The 25163-nt window shown below is 45.3% G+C and overlaps 2 protein-coding genes across 2 annotated transcripts; both read left to right on the forward strand.

The window, feature by feature from the left end:
• Window positions 1–282: 282 nt before the first annotated feature.
• On the forward strand, window positions 283–1565 carry LOC308336509 (extracellular calcium-sensing receptor-like; the record flags this gene model as incomplete). The annotated part of the gene is made up of 3 exons (XM_080793875.1): window positions 283–354; window positions 443–566; window positions 655–1565. The coding sequence occupies 3 exons, from the start codon at window positions 283–285 to the stop codon at window positions 1563–1565; spliced, it is 1107 nt and encodes a 368-aa protein (XP_080650001.1).
• Window positions 1566–11758: 10193 nt separating this feature from the next.
• LOC308336510 (extracellular calcium-sensing receptor-like) lies at window positions 11759–20114 on the forward strand (the record flags this gene model as incomplete). The annotated part of the gene is made up of 6 exons (XM_080793876.1): window positions 11759–11821; window positions 16692–16902; window positions 17581–17801; window positions 18678–18905; window positions 18994–19117; window positions 19204–20114. 6 exons carry the CDS (start codon window positions 11759–11761, stop codon window positions 20112–20114), a joined length of 1758 nt encoding a protein of 585 aa, XP_080650002.1.
• Window positions 20115–25163: the final 5049 nt, after the last annotated feature.

Genomic DNA, 25163 nt, shown 5'->3' on the forward strand with positions numbered 1-25163 from the left:
AGGAACACCCCTTGCACAGTGCTTAAATCCCCATAGTGTGTAGCGTGACTTGGGCACATAATAGGACCATTAAGTATGTTTTTAACGTCTCTTGCTCTTCATGATTTTGCTAATCACCATTTCTAGCTTCTCTATTACCTGGAAAAGGTCAACTTCACCACATCTAGTGGTGATCGTGTATACTTTGATGAGAATGGTGATGCTTTACCAATCTTCGATATATTGAACTGGGCGTGGCTCCCTGATGGAAGCACAAATATTCACAACGTAGGTGTGGTCAAGATGACAGCCTCCGGAGATGAAGAACTCACCCTCGATGAAGACAGAATCTTCTGGAACTTTCAACCCGCAAAAGTAATTTCAGCTATCTAAAATCTTTAATTGAGCTCATGATGTGAATGGAATTTATATTTAAACTGATCATTTTTACTTTCCTCTGTAGCCTCCTCGGTCGGTGTGCAGTGAGAGCTGTTCTCCTGGAACCCGTGTGGCCAGAAGGAAAGGAGAACCTGTCTGCTGCTACGACTGCATTGCTTGTTCTGAGGGAGAGTTCAGCAATGAGACAGGTAGGGTTACATAATGTAGCTACAGTATATGTACAGAAGGTTATAAGAAGATATGTGTCTGTCCCTTTAATCTTGTACTATTTGTTAGACTCTACAGAGTGCACCAGTTGTCCAGAGGACTTCTGGTCCAGTCCCCGGCGTGACCACTGTGTCCCTAAGAGCATTGAGTTCCTGTCCTACCATGAGGCCCTGGGGATCTCCTTAACAACCATGTCATTGCTAGGAACATTTGCCTGTGCTATTGTCCTGGGGATCTTTGTTTATCATAAAGACACGCCAATGGTCCGCGCCAACAACTCAGAACTCAGCTTCCAACTCTTGCTTTCACTCAAACTATGTTTCTTGTGCTCACTCTTGTTCATTGGTCGTCCCAGACTCTGGACTTGTCAGCTGAGGCATGCAATATTTGGGAACAGCTTTGTGCTGTGTGTCTCCTGCATCCTGGTGAAGACTATGGTGGTGCTGGCTGTGTTCAAGGCCTCCAAGCCTGGTGGTGCAGACATTATGAAGTGGTTTGGTGCCAAGCAGCAGAGAGGAACAGTTCTGATTCTTACTTCAATCCAGGCAATAATCTGCATAGTCTGGCTTGTGTCTGCCTCACCAACTCCTCATAAAAACACACAATACTATTCTGAAAAGATAGTCTATGAGTGCAATGTTGGATCAACAGTTGGTTTTGCAGTGTTACTAGGTTATATTGGCTTACTAGCACTCCTCAGTTTCCTCCTAGCATTCATGGTAAGGAATCTTCCAGACAACTTCAATGAAGCCAAGTTAATCACTTTCAGCATGTTGATCTTCTGTGCCGTGTGGATAGCCTTCATACCAGCATATATCAGTTCTCCAGGCAAATATGCAGATGTAGTGGAGGTGTTTGCTATTTTAGCATCTAGTTTGGGCATTTTGGTGGCGCTGTTTGGACCAAAGTGTTATATAATCATTTTGAAACCTGAGAGAAACACTAAGAAGTCCATCATGGGTCGAGGTGCCACCACGTAGAAGCAGACATTTTTAACCAATTAACTGCTCATGATGGAACGTTCCGCCAGTTGGAATCCAACCGGCAACTGCTATTGGCCTAACGTTCCGTCTGATAAGCGTTATTATTGATACCAAACCGGATCGCTGATTTCCTTTTTTTGCCTTTCCTTTAGTGATCCTAGACCGGATCGCGCATCCTGGCTGCCGTTCACCTCCCTTTAGACAGGCTGTCTAAAAAGCTAACTCGAAATATACGGAGCTCTCCACACTGCGCAAAAAGCATGGAATACAGATGATATTACAGGAAACTGCCATGGTTTGGATAAACCACGCAATGTCCGGGGGTCTTTGCTGATTATCCGGTGATCTAGATGGGAACATTGGCGCTCTCTATAGCAAGGATGGCTTCATTTTAGCTCCCTAGCATTGACGCTATTTATTTAGCATCTAAGATGCTAATATTAGATTGCTGATAACCTTGTTAGCAATAGTCTGTTTTCTACCATATTAAACTACATCTAGTCAGAGATACAAACATCTATTATCTGTGTTAAAGGAGAAGTTGATTACCCTCCCTTAAAGACTGTTTGTTGATGTTAGAGCTATATTGACAATAAACCATGTGCACCTCTCCATTATCTGTGGGTCAAAATAGAAAATACTATGTATGTACAGTAAGAGGAAAATTATGTATCGGTAGCATTACTTTGTGAAGGGCTCTGGTTTCAATGGGTTAAAGCTGCTTTGATTAATATTTTCAAAAACATATTTCAAAACATATAAGAGATTGAAGAGATGTAGAGAAGATAAGTAAACACGGTTTGGACACGGTTTCCACCCGGCAGTGTGGATATGTAGAATGTGTTGGTTGTCATGTGGTCTTTAAGGCTCAGTCCTTGTGCAGCCGGCCCGCTTTTACCACGCCACCAGAGCGGCTGGCCAACATTAAAGCCACGCTACCCTTCTGGCCAAAGCTTGAACTGCAGGACGTTCATGGAGGTGGACAGACGTTCAGTGACGTCATGACGCAAAAGTTTAAATCAAATCAAATCAAACTATATTTCTAGAGCACATTTACAAAGACCAGAAGGTCAACCAAAGTGCTGCACATGCACTATCATGAAACAAGCATACAATCAACACAAACAGCAAAGTAAAACAAACATCAAAGCAACACAAATATTAAACAGGTTAATGGGGACTGAATCCGTTTCATTGGAACCGTTTCCGAATACGGTTGCCTGGTCCCCGATGGCCATGATTCACATTGCCCGAGATTCAACAGCGCACCCGGGTATGCATAACACACTTTGATCCTCCAGGTGGCGGTGTGCTTGATGGCTGGCACGCACGGACACTGACCATCAACTCTGCAACATTGTCTCAATAAATCCCAACACATTGCATTGCCTCTTTTGCTCTTTGCCGTTATACTACTTCACTGTCAGCCTGCCTGCTATTCACCGTGTCAGTCAGTTCTGTGCTCCAGTGTCGTGTTTGATATTAGTTTGCTATGGATTCTAATTTCGCATTATTATTATTTTGTTTTACTTTGGAAACTATGCCAAGCAAAGCCCAAGAGCCACGTGGAGATGGGCGGCGTTGAGAAATGCGCTGGTGTTACGCATCGTGCAGCGTCTGTGTGTCCTTCTTTAGGCATTCACATTGGAACGATCCATATCTGAATACACTTCAACGGTCAAGAGACCCGCCCCCCATGCGGTCCCGGGGACAGTTGGGCGATCCGCTCCCACGAACGGTATGCATCATTCACACTACTGCCTGAGTGCGCACCCGGGACCATAGTGTGAATCGCCCCTTAACACAAAATTTGCGCGGTGCGTTTTTATACGTCATTTGTCAGCCATACATCCGTTGCGAACGACGTATCTACACGCTTATATCACTTTTTTATTGAATACTCATCTTTCTATGTACCCGGACAATATATAAAGTAGCTCCGATCGCATCTTCAAAGATCCGGTTACGTGTTCCGGAAACCCCCCCTCCTGAAAAGAGGACGGCGGGTCGCTTCCTTTACTTGTAGAAGCCAGGGCATCTAAAATGGACGCGCCCATGATCTAGTGTGTTTGTGAATAGAAGAGTCACATTTCACCCAACACCACAACACTCGATACCCCCTTCCCCTCCTGTTTCTCCATGGTTTCTCCCGAGGAGGACCTTGCGAGATGGCGGGGTCTGTCTCTCGGTCTCGGAAAAAAAACATGATGAACTGCCTAAGCACCGACTTCCCCGTATGAATGCCAACCGCCATAAAACCCCACGGCGAATAAGAATAATCTGCACCGGATCGGCATTGCATAACGTTTATAGCCATATGAAATCCGTTTTAATTTTTTCCCAATTCCGTTTTATTTTTTCCCAAATTCAGTTTTTTCCATTTTAATATTTCTGAATTCCGTATTTTGCTTTTTATGCAAATGTTTTTACCGGAAATGGAAATAACCCGGAAACGGAAGTACCATAAACGGAACCGGCACACATCACTAATGAATAAATGTCCACAATTGAATGGAGAAACAACAGTCCGTTTAATTTGTAAAGTGCTGCAACACAGAAATACTGTTCAATTAAAATAAAGACAAATAATAAATAATACGTTTTTCTGTTATAAAGATAAAATAAAGTGCTTTTCAGCTTCATTATAAATGAACAACAGTGCAGCAACTTGAATCAAAACCTGAATTGTGGAATAAACTGAAACAATAAAACGTGTTTCACATCACAAGTGTTTCTACTTTCTGTTTCCCTGTAGCAGTATAGTAGCTGACTACTCCTTAAGTTATTAGCTCCTGTCTGTCCGTTTAGCTTGCTTTCCATTCATTCCATCTGTCGGAGACATCTCCATTGAAGTACATGATGGTCAGCCTCTTGGTGTTGAGCTCGTCGAGTGCATCTCTCTTGTCTGTAAGGAGAATCTTATACTTGCTGAAACTCCTCTCACAGTCAACTGAGCTGACTTCTGCAACCTTTGGTAATCTCACACTCATGCCCTTCCAGTAATCAGCAAGCGTGACATCAGCTTCCAAGGGCTCCCTGCAGTGCTGGTAGGCAATCCATTGCTCACTGAGCTCAGGTGATGGCTGTTCCATGGCTTTGAGTGCTGTGTAGGCTTTCATCTGCTTCCCCATGGATGGTGCCTGCCTTGGATCAAACACTCTTATGAGCTTGTAGACCTGTTTGGCAGGGTGAAGGTCCCAGTGCTTGGAGAACTTTGTGAAGGCCAAGTGGAAGGCATCATGGAGATTGTCGAGAATCTGCTTCCTCTCTCGAACACCTGTCTTCTTCAGCAGCTCATCTGTCTTGGCACCAAACCCGCATTTTTTTGCGGTTCCATTCACTAGGTAAGAGCCCAGGTCCTCCATGATGTTGTATGCAGACACTGCTGTGGGTTGGTGGGTTCCTTCCAGGATGGTCAGAGCTGTCATCAGTTTGGAGCAGCCTTCTGCGATGAAGGTTAGCTTCACAGTGAGGGCCTCCAACTTTTCCTCTGTTTCCAGCAGGCTGATGATGTTTGTGACTGCTTGGGCGGATGAATTTTCTGCCAGGAAAAAAATCTTTGTACAGATGAACATGCTCTGCGTGGTACTGCACTGCCTCAAACCAGCTATTCCATCTGGTACCCACTGATTCAGGAGGAGCCTTGGTGTGCACAAACTCCTTGTTGACGAGGAAGCTGCTCACCCATCTTCTCTTTCTAGCAGGCTTCCTGCAGAAGACAGATCTCATCGCTGACACAAGTGATACAGCTTCAGAGAAGTAGTTGTAGTGCTGCCAGGTATCACCCACCAGGTTGATGATGGTTACTATACTTTGGTCCGACGGAGCATTGGTCCGATCGACAACCTACCTCAAACCCTCACCCTAACCCTAACCTCCCCCGGGGCAGCACACCTAAACCTAACCCCAACCCTCTCCCGACACCCAGCGCACCTCGGACCAATGCTCCTTCGGAGCAATGGTCTGTCGGATCATAGTATGCCTCCCGTTGATGATATGGCAGAGGCAGGTTACATGGACACTGTTGGGCATCATTCCTTGCAGAATATCCCTGTATGACACACACACACACACACACACACACACACACACACACACACACACACACACACACACACAGTTATTATACATTATTGTATTTATTTACAGTTGTGTCCAGGGGTGAGAATCTTAGAAGTCTTAGTCTTACAGGCTTAAACAATCAATTGTTAAAAGTGGCCTTTTTCTCCTTTCATTACATTTTACGAATACAATAATACACTTTAACATTCAGACAGTAGGCAGCATTATCTGTGACCACTGCCCAGACATCATTCAGGTCCAGATTATTGCTGTGGAAGGATTGTATGATGCCTTGGGCAACTGTTGAGTGGTTGCATCGCTCCATGAAAATCACATCCACCAGATAGTAGTGGTTTTCAACACCTGCAATGGAAGATAACACAAGCCAAACATAATTATATTGTGACAAAATAAAAACGTCACTCACATTTCTTTTTTTTTTTCCGTTAAATTTTATCCCACGATTTTGTAACCCAGTTTTTCTTTTCACCCAGTGCCAATTATCTAAGTAATCCTGGGCGCTACACTTCCTCTGCCAACCTGGGGGGGCAGCGGACTGACCTCATGCCTCCTTCTATGCATGAGGAGTCCAAGCTGCTTCTTTTCCCCTGACAGAGGGGAATTTCCCCGGCCGGACGTAGTGCGTGGAAGGGACACGTTTTTCCGACCAGTTCCTTTCCCCTCCACCAGGCGCCCCGGCTGGCCAGGGGGAGGTAGTTTTAGAGACCAGGATTGCAGCATGTTTCTGTGAGGGTATCTACCCTAGGGGACACGGGGAGAACATGCAAACTCCACACAGAAAGGCCCTCACAGAAAGGTCACTCACATTTCAAGTGTAAACAAATACAGCTAGCCCTACTACTGATATGACAATGCCAGTAGCCTAGCTATATCTATTCTATTGTGATAATATAGTAAATTATAGTAATGCATAATTTATGCACCTTTAGTTTACTTTATATCATTAATGTGCACCTATATTGTACATTATTTGCATTAAACAAAGATGGGTGCACCAGACTTAGCAAGAAGTTATAATTTGATTTACCATTATAGTCCTATATTGATAACTTGCTTTGTACTGTTTGGCTATTTAATCACAATAGTGTCAGTGATTAGCCCTAGTTGTATCTATTGTGATCACTGATCATCGTTATCACACCTTGCATGTGAACAATGCACACAGCAGCTAAAATAATGTAGGCTATTTAAACACTATGTTATTGTGATCACTGATCATCGTTATCACACCTTGCATGTGAACAATGCACACAGCAGCTAAAATAATGTAGGCTATTTAAACACTATGTTATTGTGATCACTGATCATCGTTATCACACTTTGCATGTGAACAATGCACACTGCAGCTAAAATAATGTAGTCTATTTAAACGCTATGTTGATAGGCTGTTAAGTAGCTCACCAATGATGATGTTCAGAACGTGTCTAGTTCACAGGATTAGAAATAATGTAGCACCCAAATATTTCAGTGACTATTTTTCAACGGTTAGTGATATTCACAGGCACTACACCAGAGGGAGCCCTACTGATTTTAAACCCTGCCTTTTTCATACCAATATGGGAAAAACATCATTCCTGTACTCAGTTCAGTGGAATGGCTTGCCTTCCAGCCTCAAGGTGACCAGTTCCTTTGATATTTTTAAATCCACATTAAAAAAGATGGTTGGCCGAAAACATAGTGTAAATATAGTGTAGAATAGATAAATGGCACAAATGAAAGAAAAAAAAAGGAAGGGGAAAAAAGAAAATAAATCCAGTTTTATTGGTCAGTTTATATGAATTTTGTCCTGTTTCTTGTGTTTTTTGTTTTATGTTTATTTTTTGCCTCCTGTTTTTGTTTGTATTGTACCGTTATTGTCTGTTGCTCCCCTTCCCCTTTCCCCAAGAGGACCACAATGGAAACAGCTTTCTTGTGAATTCATCCTTTTGAAATATATTTTCAATAAAGTATTCAATCAATCAATCAATCAAAACGCTGCAGTCCCTGGTATCGGTTGTCTCATCAACAACCACCGCCAACTTCTTCCCACGCAGTTTCTCCAAAACAGCACTTATATGTTGGTCAAACACACAGGGCAGATGCGTTTAGCGAAGGGTAGTTTCGTTCTCGGGCAGCGCTCCTCCCTGCTTGCAGTGTTTCACTCAGGGGGGCAGATATTTTGTGAAGCCACTAAGGAAATGAAAGTTCTGTTGTGGCGCTGTCATTGGGCTCATGTATTTGGGCCCAACTTCACCTAGACTGTATTACCTTAATAAACATGGTCATGAATACTTTTTGATTCCAGTCACTAGTTTAAAGTCTCATTTCTAATGTCATAATGTTCTTTTTGGAAAATTATGGTCCCATTTATAAAAATAATGACTATAAAGTCGCGCATTTTCTGAGGGGAGTGGCTACCGTTACAGTCTATGAACGGGACCCCCCACCCACTCGAGTCAAAATAAAAACCAACGAAGAAGAAGGGGGGAAGTCCCGCCTCGTTGTCTGGGCCAGCCAATGGGCCAGCTGGGCCCAAACGGATCTAGAAAGATGGCGACTTCCATTGCAAGGACTGACAGGCTTCATTTTACGTTCATGTTAGACCCGCGGAACGCTTTGTCCATATTTTTTACAGTCTATGGTTTCACTAGAAAGCTTCTTTAGCTTGTTCAAAGCTTTGAGCCTTGAGTCTGCTGATGAGGTACTTGCTGTTATGGTCGTTTGCAGAGCTGGTGTGCTTTGAGAAGCACAGTGTTTTTCTTTGTTCTTTTTAAGGCTTTTGGAGGCTATGTGATCGTCGCACATGTTTTTGCGAGTCCAGTCCACGGTATGTTGACAGCATTTAAAAAAAGCTTATCCCCTGAGGCATAAAAGTCAGTGTACTGATCTGCTCTGTATTTAGTGCCTAGCGTGGAGTTTCATAACTTTTTTGAAGACCCTAAAGGGGAGGGAGCCGCTCGCTTGGACATGGTTGTGTTGTTGTGTTATGGAGCATTGTGGAAGTGACGTACACGTTGCAACAGCTGTAGTGTAAATTTATTGTGAAAATCAGAGAGCACTGTTTCCGCCCAAACAACTTCACTTGTGTAACTTAACACAGCACAACAGCATGGAGCACCGGTCAGTTATCTTAACTCACAAAAACACATTGAACATCCTGTTAAACCTTCAAAATAAAAGTATCTGACAACGTAAACAACAACGACATGCTTACTGCATGTTCACGCGTGTGGCTAAAAAGCTCGCTCCTCCGTCTTCACTTGATTGCTGAACAAACCTGACAACTGAATGTTCCATTTTCTCCTGAAAACTGAATTACCAATTCCGCAATATTACGCGTTTTATTCCAATTCCATTTTTATTGGTCATTTCCGCGATTCCGTCCGCGATTCCGTTAACACGGATTTCATATGGCTCTAGGTTGACTCCTGTCCGGGCACCTCCTACGTCTCACCAGGTCCACTCCTGCTCTCACCAGGTCAGGCCCTGTGCGTTGCACCAGGCACTTTATTCAGGAATAAAACACACACTATACCCACACAAACACTCTTCATGTCACATCATTGTAGACAGGGAAACTGGACATCAGGATTAAAGGCATTAAACTTACGCTTTTGACAGTCTTGTCAAATAAACAATAAGATCAGCTAACTTGCCAAGGCATTGAACCATGTGATATTTAATTTGTGTTATTGCAATGTTTCAACCTTGTGTTATTTAAATTGCCTCTAAGGCCTGGGTTAATTAAATAACATCATTGTTTGTGTTTTTACTCTTGTTTTCCCTCGCACTTCAGTGGTAATCAGGAGTGGCCACCTGAGAAGTGGGGGGAGGACTGACCACTGCTCTGATTAACAACTTCAGAGCTGACCAGTTTTTATGGTGCCCAAATTTTCCAGGTGCCACTGACTGGCAACCTGCCACTGACCGGCAACCTGCCACTGACCGGCAACCTGCCTCTCTCTCTAGGTCGTCCTCAGACGAGCCCTCCATCGTTTCTTCCAGTTAAACCGGTTTTCCATACATCTGGCCAGCTCGTTGTTGTTGCACATGTTAATGTGGGACGTCGTCGTGACCGGTGCCCGTGTTGGTTCCAACAGCACTAGTTTACTGGCTGGCATCTCTTGGTGTCTTTGGCAGTGTCCTGCTAAAGTCTCATTCTCCTGGCTGCTATTTTCTAGCTCACCCTTGGCATTCCATCATACAGATTCTTGTTAGTAACATGTGTGCTCTTACTGATGTTAAGTACGGCACGCAGCATTCTAGTGTAGCACCCGTCTAGAGACTTCTGCAGAGTTGGCTTCAGGCTTCAGGGTCCAGCACTCACTGCCGTATAGGAGAACAGACTCTACCGTTGTGTAGAAGAAGCTGAGTTTGGTTTGCCACTGACCACCAACCTACCACTGACCACCGGAAACTGCCCATAGATCCGAAGTCCCGTTAGTCCGAACATGCACTGCTCCCGTGCTTGCGGTTAGGTTTAGGTTAGGGTTAGAGATAGGGATAGTTATTTAGGAACAATGAGCCTTCTGACTAATGACACGGCACCCTGACCACCAACCTGCCACTAACCACCACTGACTACCAACCTGCCACTGACCACCAACCTGCCACTGACCACCAACCTGCCACTGACCACCAACCTGCCACTAACCACCACTGACCACCAACCTGCCACTAACCACCACTGACCACCAACCTGACACTGACCACCAACCTGCCACTGACCACCAACCTGCCACTGACCACCAACCTGACTCTGACCACCAACCTGCCACTAACCACCACTGACCACCAACCTGACACTGACCACCAACCTGACACTGACCGCCAACCTGACACTGACCACCAACCTGACACTGACCACCAACCTGCCACTGACCACCAACCTGCCACCACTGACCACCAACCTGCCACTGACCACCAACCTGACACTGACTAAGGCGACATGTTGCGAACCGATTTGCAAGTTTATTGCGGATCTCATTGTCTCTCGTAAGGTACAAAAGTATTGGCATCAAAATGTACTTAATGTACCAAAAGTATAAGTAGCCTACTCATTATAATAGAATATGGCCCATTTCAAATTCGAAAATAGCTGATCTACAAGCTCACAATGCGTCACAATCGGCTATTTTCAAATGGCCGAAATGTATAAAAGGCTGAAGTGGTTAATGTATGTTTTGTAATAATCAAAATCTACAAAGTAACTAAAGTTTCCAAATAAATGTAGAGGAGTAAAAGTACAATATTGGGATTTGAGTAGTGGAGTAGAAGTAAAAGCATTGGAAATGACAAATGCTCAAGTGAAATACAAATACCTCAACATTGAACTTGCTGTACAGTACTTCAGTAAATCTACTTTGTTACTTTCCACCACTGATACCTATGTATGTTAAGCCCTGCCTCTGCCTAAAGGCCCAGATCGGTATTGTGAAAGATTACGTAATGTCGTCATCTGGCACAGGGGACGGCACTGCATGGGTATAAAACATAACAACTGGACACTGGATGGAGAAGGTGGGAGGGGTTGTTAGACAGAGGAGGACAGTCATGAGGGCTTCTTTAGACATACAACTGTTTTCATACTTGATGATGTCCTCTTCCTTCTCTCCTTTGTCTTCATCCTCTTCCTCTTCTTGTGAGTTCCAGGCACCGTTAAAACATGGAGGAATGTACAAGGCTGGAGATGTGCTTCTGGGTGGTTTGTTTCCAATCCACTTCTCCTCTGTGTTCCCTGAGCTGACGTTCACACAGTCCAAGGAACAGCTGCCCTCCTGCAGTGGGTGAGTATCACGAAGAAAACACCAACCTTGTTTTGATGTATAGAAACATGATTAGTTGATGTGTATATTTCTACAAAGATATAGGCTGTCGGGTGGAAACCTTCTCAGAACATGTTTGGATGGATCGGGTCGTTATTATTTAGTCACAAGCACTTTCACCTAAATATTTTCTTCAAAAATAGCAAAAAATAATTTGTCACACTGTAGTATGACAAAGTAAGTCATTTATTAAACAAAAATAGAACGTTTAAATATGGAGATACAAGGTTTCTGCCTGACAGCAATGATATTCAAGGCTACAGTGTAATTGTGTGTGTTAGTTTTTACATTACGGCGTTCAGAATGGCACAGACCATGGCTTTTGCCATCACTGAGATCAACAGAGACCCCAGCCTGCTCCCCAATGTGACTCTGGGATACCTTTGCTATGACACCTGTTTAACGCTTGGAGTTGCAGTCCCTGCAGCGTTGTCACTGATCAGTGGGAGAGAGGAGCAGTTTACACTGGATCAGAGCTGTGTTGGCTCTCCGCCAGTACTTGGAATTGTGGGTCCTAGTACCTCAAAAAGTTCTATTACCATTTCTAGAATATTAGGTGTATACAGAGTGCCCATGGTAAGTTTCCTATCCCCTTTCAAAATAGCCTATTATATTTAGCAAATCTATAATATGATACATATAAAATGTTGTATTTTTGGAGTTTGAAAGACATAATCGTTGCTGTCGAGAAGAAACCTTGTGTCTCCATATTTCAACTTGTAATGCTTTTTTAATGCCCTATTTCTTCATTATGCTAGTGTTAGACAAAAGTATCAAACACAGCCGATCAACAAGGTCAAAGTGTGACATGTTCTGAGCTTTTCTTTTTTCTTTCTTGTTCTGTCTTTTTTCCCCCTTTTTTGTTTTAAGTGAAAGTGGTAAGTTACTGCACTTAGCCTGTGTTTTACAGGTATGTTAGTTCATGGTACAGCATCTCTATATCACCTCTATACAATTATAGACTGTCCTTAAAGAAAAGGCAGGTAAACTAAACAGACCTACAGATGTGCCATTCCAACACTTCACACTTCACACTCTTCATACTGATCTGTTCTTGAATGTTTCTGAAAATGCATGTTTTCCCTGCAGGTTTAATTCACTGATTAGCCTAATGTTAATGCTATGCTTTGCTACTGAAAAGAAGCGTCCAGCAGAGGAACAATATCCTTTCAGGATCATTTACATATAACACATTGACATATGCCCCTTACTAAACTGTTCTGTTTCTGACAATGCACTGACAATCTACTGAACTGTTCTGTTTCTGACAATGCACTGCATTCTACTGAACTGTTCTGTTTCTGACAATGCACTGACAATCTACTGAACTGTTCTGTTTCTGACAATGCACTGACAATCTACTGAACTGTTCTGTTTGGACGCATTCTACTGAATTTCCAATGGCATGTAAAGTTCTCAAACAGCACATCCAAATATCTCTGGTCAGCATCCGTTCCACAGTATTGGAAATAATCATGTTTGTACATCTGGAAATGTTTGTCTTTACTTTCAGATTAAAAAATAAATCCGGCACAGTGTTATGCATTTTTGCAATTAAGGAAATGATTGCCAGCTACAGTATTTCCACTATCTTCCTTTGCTAAATTGAAACTTCTTGAGCTTTTGACAGGATAAACCAAACTGTTTCAGAAGCTGGTTGTGGCATATTGTGTATATGCACATTGTGCATATACATGGATGATCTATCTAGTGCAATACAGGCTGTCTTATAGGTAACTAACATGAATCACCTTATGTATGCTTATGACCTGGTCATTCTGAATCCACACAGTGGATGGTTAAAAGCAGCTATTGAAAGTGTGATCAAATTATGGCCATGATCATGACATCATTTTTCTTGACATTTCTGGTCCTGTCAGTGCATTTCTATTAACCCTAGAACACTACACGGGTGATTTTCACCCGGGCGATTATATTCTTTGCAATTTTCATATTGCTGATGTCTGAGGTGGGTGGGTCTTTCAGTACCTTCATGATGCTCAGTGACATCATAGAAGGTAGGTTTGTTTCCCTGCCCACATTCCTGGTTAACATTCACTTTTTTATATTTGTATTCACTGGACCATTCTCACACGTCTTAGGAATTGGTGGACCAAAGGAGAAGTTCCCAACTTCATTTCTCTTTTTTCAAGGAGTATTTAAAAACTAATATGCATGTTTTTCACAGATCCCCCACCCCCCATGATAGGCCCGCACCATGATATCTATTTTTTGTTGTTTTTGTGAGTCATGATGAAATATTGAAGAAGAGTAGCTCAAGTTGCCATGCATGCAGTGGCGGCCTTATGTTTAAATCGTTTCAATTGAAACGGGCCTCGAGCCTCCAGGGGCCTCCCCATTTTGTTGGCAAGATTTAAAAATAATAAAGCCGCGACTGTCTGCGGAGTTTATTTCTCCTGCCTTCTGTGTGATTTATTTATCCTTCCAAGCCCACTATACCATGTACTATAAATCCTGCGTCTACTACATCCTGTAGTTCACTTAAGAAATAAAAGTATTGTTATAAGTAGTTTTTATTTTTAACCACTGAGGAAGAGGAAGTTGTTTCGGTTGTAGCCAGCTGCCATGACAGTCTACCCGACTAGAAGTGCCGGGTGGTAGTGGAATAATAACAACAACATGCTTTTAGCCAAAGTTCATAAAAAATGCAATTACGTTAAACATGGTATATCCTCCGTGGCGGCGTCATTAGGTGAGTACTAGTTAATTAATTGTTACGTTTCATAGTATCATTCATCATCAACAACAGGCTGAATGCCCCCCAAAATGAACAGGTTACAGCCTACAGGATTCTCATTCTGTTACTGTCACTGCCTGCAAGGATGGCCGCCGTGGCATTTCTTATAAACTATCTAATTCATACGTGGGTCGTCGTGGGTCCACGTGGAGTTGTTGTTGTTGTTCATGGGCCACGGTGCGTGGCGTGGAGAGGGCATCAGAGCGCAGAACAGCCTAGTAATAGTATGGCATATTGTCTGTACTCTCTGCAATCTCTTTCTGTCCAGTCCTATGTGTATAGGCTGGCAATTGTGAGAGAGCTGTAAAAGGGATATTGTCTATGGTCAGTTCATGGTGTGTATCATTCTCGTTTTTAACCGGGCCGTGATAATGCAATGACGGTAGGCAGTAGCCCTAATACAATGTAACCAACTTGCGCAAGCATTAAAAAATGGGTTTTAATTGTCGGGTAATGGAAAATAACGGAAAATAATCTAATTTAAATAATCTAGCACTAGCAGCGCTGACAGTTGCGATTGCATCATTGTATAGCCTGCCTTCCAGTTATATACTTTAAAGTAAAAAAAAATTTTAATCAAGCAAGCTGCTTTTGTGTATTTTCTACTTGGCTGTGTATGCTGTTCATGCTTTGAAGTCCGATAATACACACTGACAAAAAATAATTATGAATTATTAAAATGATGATGTCATGAACGGGGCCTCCCGATCCTTAAGGCCGCCCCTGCATGCATGTATTGCTGTACTTCAATATATTTTGATGAGAAATATTTTGTATGGAATATTTTACATTGGGTAAAATATACCCGTGTTTGTATCGGACTTGCAAGATATGGGGATGCCATACCTTTGGTTGCTTTGGATGCTAGCATCAGAGTCAATGGAGGGAGCGGAGAAGGTGGGAGAATTTTGGCTGGTTGAAGACCAAAATGAGGCTTCATTCACAAAATGTGAAGAGAACATATAACGAACAGATTATCACAGGTAATAAAGTAAGTGGTTAATACTAAGTTGTCAGGCCATACCACCTTTTACAATACAATAACTAAAATCTTGTTCAAAACAATGAAAATAACTAATATTATACTTCAATTCTTGGCCGCAGATACATTAATCAGGGGCAGCGGGTTGAGTAGCACTGCCCTGAGGGTACCAGACGCACTGTTGAATACCTACAGTCCAGTTCTATTGGTCTGTTCCTCGCTGACATCTATAGGTACCTTTCAAAGATCTAGTACATTACAGAATAGATCTTTTGTATTTGTTTTTATTCTGTTTTTCCAGATAAGTTACTATGCTGGTTGTTCCTGTCTGAGCGACCGGACTCAGTTCCCATCCTTCTTCAGAACAATGCCAAGTTTTGTCTTCCAGGTGAACTTCTATAACAATAGATGTGTTGGTATCTAATAGTTAATGTTTCAGAAACTGGAATGCTCGAACCATGGGGTGGGCAACTTTGATGTAGGAGAGGGCCACTATATTTCTACACTCACTCCAGAGGGCCACTATATTTCTACACTCACTCCAGAGAGCCGCTATATTTCTACACTCACTCCAGAGAGCCGCTATATTTCTACACTCACTCCAGAGAGCCGCTATATTTCCACACTCACTCCAGAGGGCCGCTATATTTTTACACTCACTCCAGAGGGCCACTATAGTTCCACAGTCACTCCAGAGGGCCACTATATTTCTACACTCACTCCAGAGGGCCACTATAATTCTACACTCACTCCAGAAGGCCACTATATATTTCTACACTCACTCCAGAGGGCCACTATATTTCTACACTCACTCCAGAAGGCCACTATATATTTCTACACTCACTCCAGAGGTCCAATATATTTCTACACTCACTCCAGAGGGCCACTGTATTTCCACACTAACTCCAGAGGGCCACTATATTTCTACAGACTCCTGAATTATTATTTGCTATTTTTGCTAAGGATTTGAGTATTTCAGGATTTGCTAATCCTGAAAAGTAGGTCTAACATTTTAATTACATTTATTTATACTTATGTTAACTTAAAACAAACGTATTTAAATTCAAATGCATTGGACATAAAAAGACAATTGAAATTGTTTTTTTTTATTCATAGTTTTTTATTGTTCATACCAGTAGCAGTTGGTCACAACATACAATATCTCCCCTATGGGAGAACATAAAAATGAGGGGGTACAAACATTTTTAGTTTTTTCCCTAGAGGACAACCTCCTACCATCCACACACCCCCCCCCCCCCCCCCCCCCTCCGCCTGACAATGACATACAATTTAAATTGTAATTATGCTACTAATATTGACCATTATAGATTAAAACGGGTCATGTTTGCATGTTTGGAATTGTAACAGCTTAAATCAATAATATAACAGTATTCCAATATTAACCTGCAGGCCACATAAGTGAACATGTTTTTTGTTTGCCCATGTACTGTATGATCTAACCTAAGTACATTTCCGTCCATTCCTCATCCACTCAGGTGCGAGCTATGCTCCAGACTATGAGGTGGTTCGAGTGGACCTGGGTAGGACTGTTGTTCAGTGATGATGATGCTGGCCGTGACGCCGCCCGATTGCTCCAGTCTGGCCTGGACCAGTCTGGTCTGGGTTGTGTGGCTTATTCAGAGGCTCTGCCCTTCCACAATGACCTGGATAAACTCCAGAGGATCGTCACTGTCCACAGCTCGGGTGGTCATTATGTTTGGATACGGGCCCTATATGCATAATGTCTTGGATGAGGTTTGTGTTACGAAACATCTGTGGAGGATGTTAATTTAGGGATTCGTAATTAGAAGAATCTAAAATGAGAATGTATTGAAAGAAAGACATGTCTTTCATTTCTTTCAAAACGATGAACAGGTGGTTAAGCAGAATGTGACAGGTCTGCTATGGATCTTACCTGCCACTTCAGATTGGTGGGCAGATACTCATCTCCAGTCTCCTCACCTCCTGCCATACCTCAGAGGCACCCTGGGTTTTGCCATCCGTCGTGGAGAGATACCAGGTTTCAAAGACGACTTGTTAAAAATACGTCCTGACAATGACCAGGATAACATAGTAAGTATTTTTGTTTAATTTGATTGTATATTTATTTAATTGTATGTCTTTAAATGTCTCAATTAATTGAATACACAGGACCGCAATGGACACAAGCCCTTAGGACATTTTGTGTTATCCTTTTTGCACCATTGTATAATTGTACCACTTTATTATCTGCAAACTTAGTCTGTGCATGAAGTGAATACCGGTAATCAATAAATTAATCAATTCATTGTATTTACCGTTTTACTTATGAATGAATTGTGTTCTTTCAGGTGAGGCAGTTTTGGGAACACACATTCCGGTGTAGATTTTCACCCCTTCCACCAGAGTGGGTGGACGCTGGTGGAAGGGTGTGTACTGGACAAGAGGACCTGGGAACAGCAGAAACTACACTGTTGGATGTGTCTGATCTCACTGCAGAGTATAGTATATACAAGGCTGTGTATGCTCTGGCCCACGCCCTCCATGACATGTTGCAGTGTGTGCCAGGAAGAGGGCCTTTCCCTGGGCACAGCTGTGCCAGTTTGCAGACAATACAGCCATGGCAGGTGGGATATTAATTCAGTTAACCTTTGAAACAACAACATATTATCGTCTGTACAGTCTAGTTTATAACAGTTTATAAAGTTAATCTCACCATATTTAAAATAAATCATAACAAAGATAGCAACTCAGCAACAGGAACACCCCTTTCACAATGCTTAAAGGCGCAGTGAAATGAAAAATAAGTTTTTCACACTTTTAGACCATATCCGTGGTCATCATATGGGCATACCTAACAATGGATGCCAAAACAATGGGAAAATTCTCATTTCTGTGTGTTTTTATATCAAAGGTCCATAAAAACGATTGTATTATTTATTTATTAAAACGAAAACGTGCTGCGTGATGACGTGTAGAGATACACATCGATAAAAGCCAATAAAAATGAAGCTCACATGTTTAATTCCCCATGTCTGCGCATCCATGCAACACAGCTGCTTCTGATTACAGATTTCTCCGTTTTTATTTCCATTCAAGATAACATTCAGACAGTGTATTACTCGGTTTCAACTTAATCATCACGCTAAAATATGTTTCTGAAAACATTATAGGGTAGAAATAAGCCACATAACAGTAAACTGGTTGTGCTGGGCGACCGTCTGATTTATAAACAAACAACACCACGCTGTTGCGCATAGCATTAGCCACCGTCCCTAGCTACCGTCCCATCGCCTGAAGGGATGCGACACTCTGATTGGTTCAGAAACTTCAGACCGGTGTTTCATGTGGAAACACCATTTTCATGTTGTTCACCATTTCCGTTTCACTGCGCCTTTAAATCCCCAAATAGTGTGTAGCATGACATGGGCACATAATAGGACCCTATAAGTATGTTTTTAAAGTCTCTTGCTCTTCATGATTCTGCTCATCACCATTTCTAGCTTCTCTATTACCTGGAAAAGGTCAACTTCACCACATCTGGTGGTGATCGTGTATACTTTGATGAGAATGGTGATGCTTTACCAATCTTCGATATATTGAACTGGGCGTGGCTCCCTGATGGAAGCAGAAAGATTCACAATGTAGGTGTGGTCAAAAAGACAGCCTCCGGAGATGAAGAATTCACCCTCGATGAAGACAGAATCTTCTGGAACTTTAAATCTGCAAAAGTAATTTCAGCTTTCAATTTTTTTTAATTGAGCTCATGATGTGAATGAAATTCATAGTTAATCTAATCATTGTCACGTTCCTCTGCAGCCTCCTCGGTCGGTGTGCAGTGAGAGCTGTTCTCCTGGAACCCGTGTGGCCAGAAGGAAAGGAGAACCTGTCTGCTGCTACGACTGCATTGCTTGTTCTGAGGGAGAGTTCAGCAATGAGACAGGTAGGGATACATAATGTATACAGTATATGTACAGAAAGTTATAAGAAGATACGTGAGTGTCCCTTTAATCTTGTACTATTTGTTAGACTCTACAGAGTGCACCGTCTGTCCAGAGGACTTCTGGTCCAGTCCCCAGCGTGACCACTGTGTCCCTAAGAGCATTGAGTTCCTGTCCTACCATGAGGCCCTGGGGATCTCCTTAACAACCATCTCATTGCTAGGAACATTTGCCTGTGCTATTGTCCTGGGGATCTTTGTTTATCATAAAGACACGCCAATGGTCCGCGCAAACAACTCAGAACTCAGCTTCCAACTCTTGCTTTCACTCAAACTATGTTTCTTGTGCTCACTCTTGTTCATTGGTCGTCCCAGACTCTGGACTTGTCAGCTGAGGCATGCAATATTTGGAAACAGCTTTGTGCTGTGTGTCTCCTGCATCCTGGTAAAGACTATGGTGGTGCTGGCTGTGTTCAAGGCCTCCAAGCCTGGTGGTGCAGACATCATTAAGTGGTTTGGTGCCAAGCAGCAGAGAGGAACAGTTCTGATTCTTACTTCAATCCAGGCAATAATTTGTACAGTCTGGCTTGTGTCTGCCTCACCAACTCCTCATAAAAACACACAATACTATTCTGAAAAGATAGTCTATGAGTGCAATGTTGGATCAACAGTTGGTTTTGCAGTGTTACTAGGTTATATTGGCTTACTAGCACTCCTCAGTTTCCTCCTAGCATTCATGGTAAGGAATCTTCCAGACAACTTCAATGAAGCCAAGTTAATCACTTTCAGCATGTTGATCTTCTGTGCCGTGTGGATAGCCTTCATACCAGCATATATCAGTTCTCCAGGCAAATATGCAGATGTAGTGGAGGTGTTTGCTATTTTAGCATCTAGTTTGGGCATTTTGGTGGTGCTGTTTGGACCAAAGTGTTATATAATCATTTTGAAACCTGAGAGAAACACTAAGAAGTCCATTATGGGTCGAGGTGCCACCACATAGAAGCAGACATTTTTAACCAATTAACTACTCATGATGGAACGTTCCGCCAGTTGGAATCCAACCGGCAACTGCTATTGGCCTAACGTTCCGTCTGATAAGCGTTATTATTGATACCAAACCGGATCGCTGATTTTTAATTTTTTTGCTTGGCCTTTCCTTTAGTGATTAGCTACGCGGGAAATAGAGGTGATAGTTCAGTTGTTGATACAAGCATGAAATTTGGTACAGATGACCTTTATATGACCATAATCGATAATCAGGTTCAGGTTCAGGTTCAGGTTTATTTGTCATTTGTATAGATACAGAGTATACATACAATGAAAATCGTTTTGCTCAGAGCACTCCAATTTCAACCTCGGGCCACGCAAAATTCCTCCATTTTCTAAGATGGCCGCAAGTTTGCAATTGGACCTATACGTTTTGGACTACACCAATTTGCGGGGCCTATTACAATTTCCCCTAATTTTGGCATAAGATTTTGAAATTGCATAAATGTACATCTGCTCATGGTTAATCCACAGTTGGTGATACAAGCATACATTTTGGCAAAGATTACCATTATACCACCCTAATTGATAATCAACATTAGGCAACGCATTTTTCAAGATGGCCGCCAGTTTGCAATTGGACCTATACCTCCTGCCCCGCTTGGGTGAGCAGGTCCCTCCGCAGCGGGAGCTGCCAGGGCTGGTCGTACAGGAGTGGGACTATGTCCGACCTCCAAGACCCCCAAGCCGGGGCCACCAGTAGCATGCATAGGCCCTGAGTCCTCACCCTGGCCAGGGCGGGGTGGATCAGGGGCAGAGGAGGGAATGCAAAAAGCAGGCCCCTCGGCCAAGGGTGCGCCAACGCATCCATGCCCAGAGACGGGGACCCTGTCAGGGAGAAGAAGTACTGACACTTCGTGTTCTCTTTTCCGACGCGAACAGGTCCGTCACCGGCGTGTCGTATCTGGCCCATATCTGAGCTGCTACTTCCTTGTGCAGCGATCATTCGTGGTAGCGGAGTGGGCCTCTGGACAACAGGTCGGCTCCTGTGTTCAGGAGTCCTGGGACATGGCAGGCCGTGATCGACAGCAGATGCTCGTGGCACCATGTCAGTAGCCTGTGTGCCAACGTGTGCAGGCGCAGGGATTTGAGCCCTCCCTGCTTGTTGATATAGCACATTGTCGAGGTGTTGTCGGTTCGAACCAGAACGTGACACCCCTGGATAAGCGGTTTGAAGTGCCGCAGGGCAAGGAAGACCGCCAGGAGCTCCAGATAGTTGATGTGTGCACGCCTCATGGCTCCGTGCCACACTCCTCTGGCCGTCCTGCCATCGTGGGTGGCCCCCCACCCCGACATGCTGGCGTCCGTGGTGACGATCTTCCTGGTAAGGGTCTGTCCCAGGGGAACACCCTCCACCAGGACACCTCTGTTCGACCACCACTTCAGGGCGAGTACACAGCCTGCAGATACCGTCACTCGCCGTGACAGGCACCTGGTGGGCACACCTAGGGACCTTATCCATCTCTGGAAAGGTCTCATGTATAGCCTGCCCAGCCGTACTAGGGAGATGGCCGACGCCATGAGCCCGGCCATCCTTAGGCAGGTTCGGAAGGGGACCCTCTGTCCCATCCTGAACAGCGTCACGCACTGTAGGAAAGCGTCCATCCTCGCTTGGCTCAGTCGAGCTGTGTAGGAGACTGAATCCAGTGCTATGCCTATGAAGTCTATCGACCTTGTGGGGACCAGAACACTCTTCTCGTGATTGATGGTGAACCCCAGGGAGGTCATGTGGAGCACCACTTGAGTGGTGTTCCGCATCGCCTCTCGTGCAGAGTCCACGCTTAGTAGCCAATCGTCGATGTAGCTCGCTACGTGGAGACCCAGACGCCGCAGCGGGGCAATCGCTGCCTCTGTGCATTTCACAAAGACCCTGGGGCTCAGGGACATCCCAAAGGGGAGGACAGTGTACTCGTACACTCTCCCCTTGAAACCGAACCTCAGGAATTTCCTGTGAGGTGGGTAAATGGGAATATGAAAATAGGCGTCTTTCAGGTCTATCGACGTGAACCAGTCGTTCGGACGTATGGAACGTACGAGGGACTTGGCCGTCAGCATTTTGAAGTTGAAGGTCTTGAGGTACCGATTGAGAGCCCGTAGGTCCAGTATCGGACGTAGCCCCCCCCTTTTTTCTTGACCAGGAAGTAGCGGGAGTAAAAGCCGCTGCGACTCTGAGTCAATGGTACCTCTCTGACGGCCTTCTTCTCCAGCAGGGACTGAATCTCTGTCTGGAGCACTTCTGCCGCTTGCCCACGAGCTTCGGAGAAGAGGATTTCTGCGAAAGCGTGTGGTCTCATAGCAAACTGGAGCCTGTAGCCCTTCGCTATGGTGCGTAGGACCCAGGGGGATGCTCCGCACAGTTCCCACTGCGGTCGGCATCGAGCCAGAGGGTTCTCTGTGGCCATGGGAGCCTCCACTGTGGCAGTGGAGCTCCCTGGACGAGAGAAAAATTGGGCATGACCCGTCCGGCTCGTGACGAGTGTGCCCGTCGAAACGGGTGCACTCGGCACCGGAAATAGGTCCCGTCTCATTGTGTCGGGCCCTCCACAGCCAGCTCATGCCCCCCCGATATTGTTGTTGTTTGTGTTTTTTGGGCAAAGCCTTTATTACAGAAACAGGATAAAGTGCATTTGAAAAACAAGGTGCATTTATGTGAACAATATCTGTGGTCTCCATGGAGAGCCTCATCCGCTTCAGGGGCGGCCCGAGTGTGAGGTCCGAGACCACTACATCTTGGCGGGAGACCGGAGCGTGAGGGGGGCTGGAGAGACGTCTGGTCGCGTCCCTCCGAGGCCAGGCGTCGGAAACTTGCGTGACCCAGAGCCGCGGCCCCGTCCGCGCTTGGTGGCGGCTGGAGGGTCGTCACGGCGGCGATCGCGGTCCTCACGCTTGTGGGGGCTTGAATTGTTGCGGCCTGGGGGGGGCTTGGAAGAGTCCTGTGAGGCATCCTTGACCTGACGGGGCTTGTCGCAGCGGAATCTGCGACGCTGCGACAGGGTCCTGTTCATGACCGGCATCCCGGACAAAGCCACGGAGGCCATGTGCTCTGTCTCGAGAGACAGGCCTTCACGGCTCCGAGGCATCGGAACGGGTTTCAGCGGTTCTTCCCACTGGGCTGTAAGGAAGGATTTAAAACTCTTAGCCAGGGGGAGGACGGTACGAGGGGTAGGTTCTGGAGCGACTTCCACCAGACCCTGCCACTCATCGTCCTCATCCACTGTGGGCAGAAACTCTGCCGGCCAGGCGCGGTCACACCTGATGCTTGCCACCTTGTAGATGGTGAGGAGGGAGGACTCATCCCTCGGCAGGGGAGGAGCATTGACTGCTCTAACTCGACCCTGGATGCCTCCTGGGGCAGCCTGGTCTCCGTCCGTGAAGGTCACACGGAGGGGGGAGGACGCAAGGCGGGCAGACAGGTTGTCCGCACGGTAGTCGCCCTCGTAGTCCGGCTCCGGGGAGTCATCGTCATACTCGTAGACGGTCCGCTCGTACACGGCTTCATCGAGAACCCTGTAATCCGAAGGGGAGCCCTGGAAGGGGAAGTCCAGGGGATCCGCGTCGTCCATGTCATCGGCCCAATCGTCGTGCCGTCGTTGCAGGGCCTCATAGTCAGGGTAGTAGCTAGGCCTGGCTGCGGTGTAAGGTGCAGCAGGGTGGCGGAGCATCGGGGGGGTTGCTGACCTGCTGCCGGTGGGGGCCGGGCCTGTCTCACGGCAGGCTGCGGCGCCGCACCAAAAGGGTTAACGAAGGAGGCCGGAGCCCGTTTTTCAGCGGGCTTAGGTACCTTCTTAGCCGGAGCGTAGTCGTGCCCATCCCCCTGTTTCCAGGTGCAGGCTGCTGCCGGTCTGGTGACGGTGGATGTAGGCTTAGGACGAGCCCCTGTATTGGGGCGCTGGTTCAGAGTGGAGAATTGTGTTCTCAGATCAAAACCCGGGTCGTCCAAGTTGGCATCGCGCTGGGCGATGCGGGCCTCAACCCGCTGAAGACGCCGCTGCTTCCGTCGGAAGGAAAGGGGAAGACAGCATGGACAGAAGCCCGGAGCAAGGATGGCCTGGCGAAGATGTTCGGGGCCCAGGCAGAAGGCACAGCTTGTGTGGAGGTCATCTACAGCCAGAAGGTTGGAGCATGACCTGTGGAGACAGACCCTCTGTGGAGTAGCTGCTAGGCTTCTAGCCTTGGTGCTAGTGGATGCTGGGTTCTTGTCAGTATCCATGTTAACTAGAGTGGAGTTTACACAAACACTCAAGATAGCAGAGAGAACCAACCTTTTTGAAAATTAAAAAAAAAAATCAAATTACTAGAACCTGGGTTACTTTCGTAACCTAGCGGGGAAAGTACTACAACCAGAGTTACTTCAGTGACTACTAGGAAGTGGTCACTATCCGCGGGTCGTCACGTGGGTCAAGTGGGTTATTGTTTACACTAATAAGCCCAGTGGTGAGGCCTCGTCTTTCGGCGATGGCCTGGAAGATGCGCTCCGGTTTTTACTGCGGGAGCGTGTAAAAAGGCCGGAGGCGGAGAGTAGCTTCGGCGGCGAGTAAACTAACGTCTTTCGGCGGCAAGTAAACAAGGTCGGGCCGCGTCGGCGATGTGTATCCAGCGGCGTGGAGCGTAGCGGCGAGTTAGCTAGCGTCTTTCGGCGTCAAGCTAACAAGGCAGGGCCGCGTCTAAGGCTCGTTGTGTAGGCGAGTGCAAGCTAGCAGACAGCCCGGTCTTACGGCGCGGGAGGAGGCTAACGTTGTGTACTAGCGAGGCTAAGTGGCGTCTCTCGGCGCTGCACCAGCGAGCTAAAGCTAGGCGAGGAGGGCCGCTAGCTAGAGCTAACGACCGGAGGAGGAAGCTGGTTTAGCGGGCTAACAAACTCAACACTGCACAGGACCTTTGTTACGCTTCTCAGCGGCCGGTAAACACTTACGTGGTCTTTTGCAAGAGACGTGTCGTCGTGAAGAGGGCTACCGGAGGGTTTGCAGAACACTGAATCTCTTGGTACAAGCCGATGGCCCGT

The sequence above is a fragment of the Protomyctophum bolini genome, assembly GCF_963924005.1.
Source record: "Protomyctophum bolini genome assembly, chromosome: 21".
NCBI classification, from domain to species: Eukaryota; Metazoa; Chordata; class Actinopteri; order Myctophiformes; family Myctophidae; genus Protomyctophum; species Protomyctophum bolini.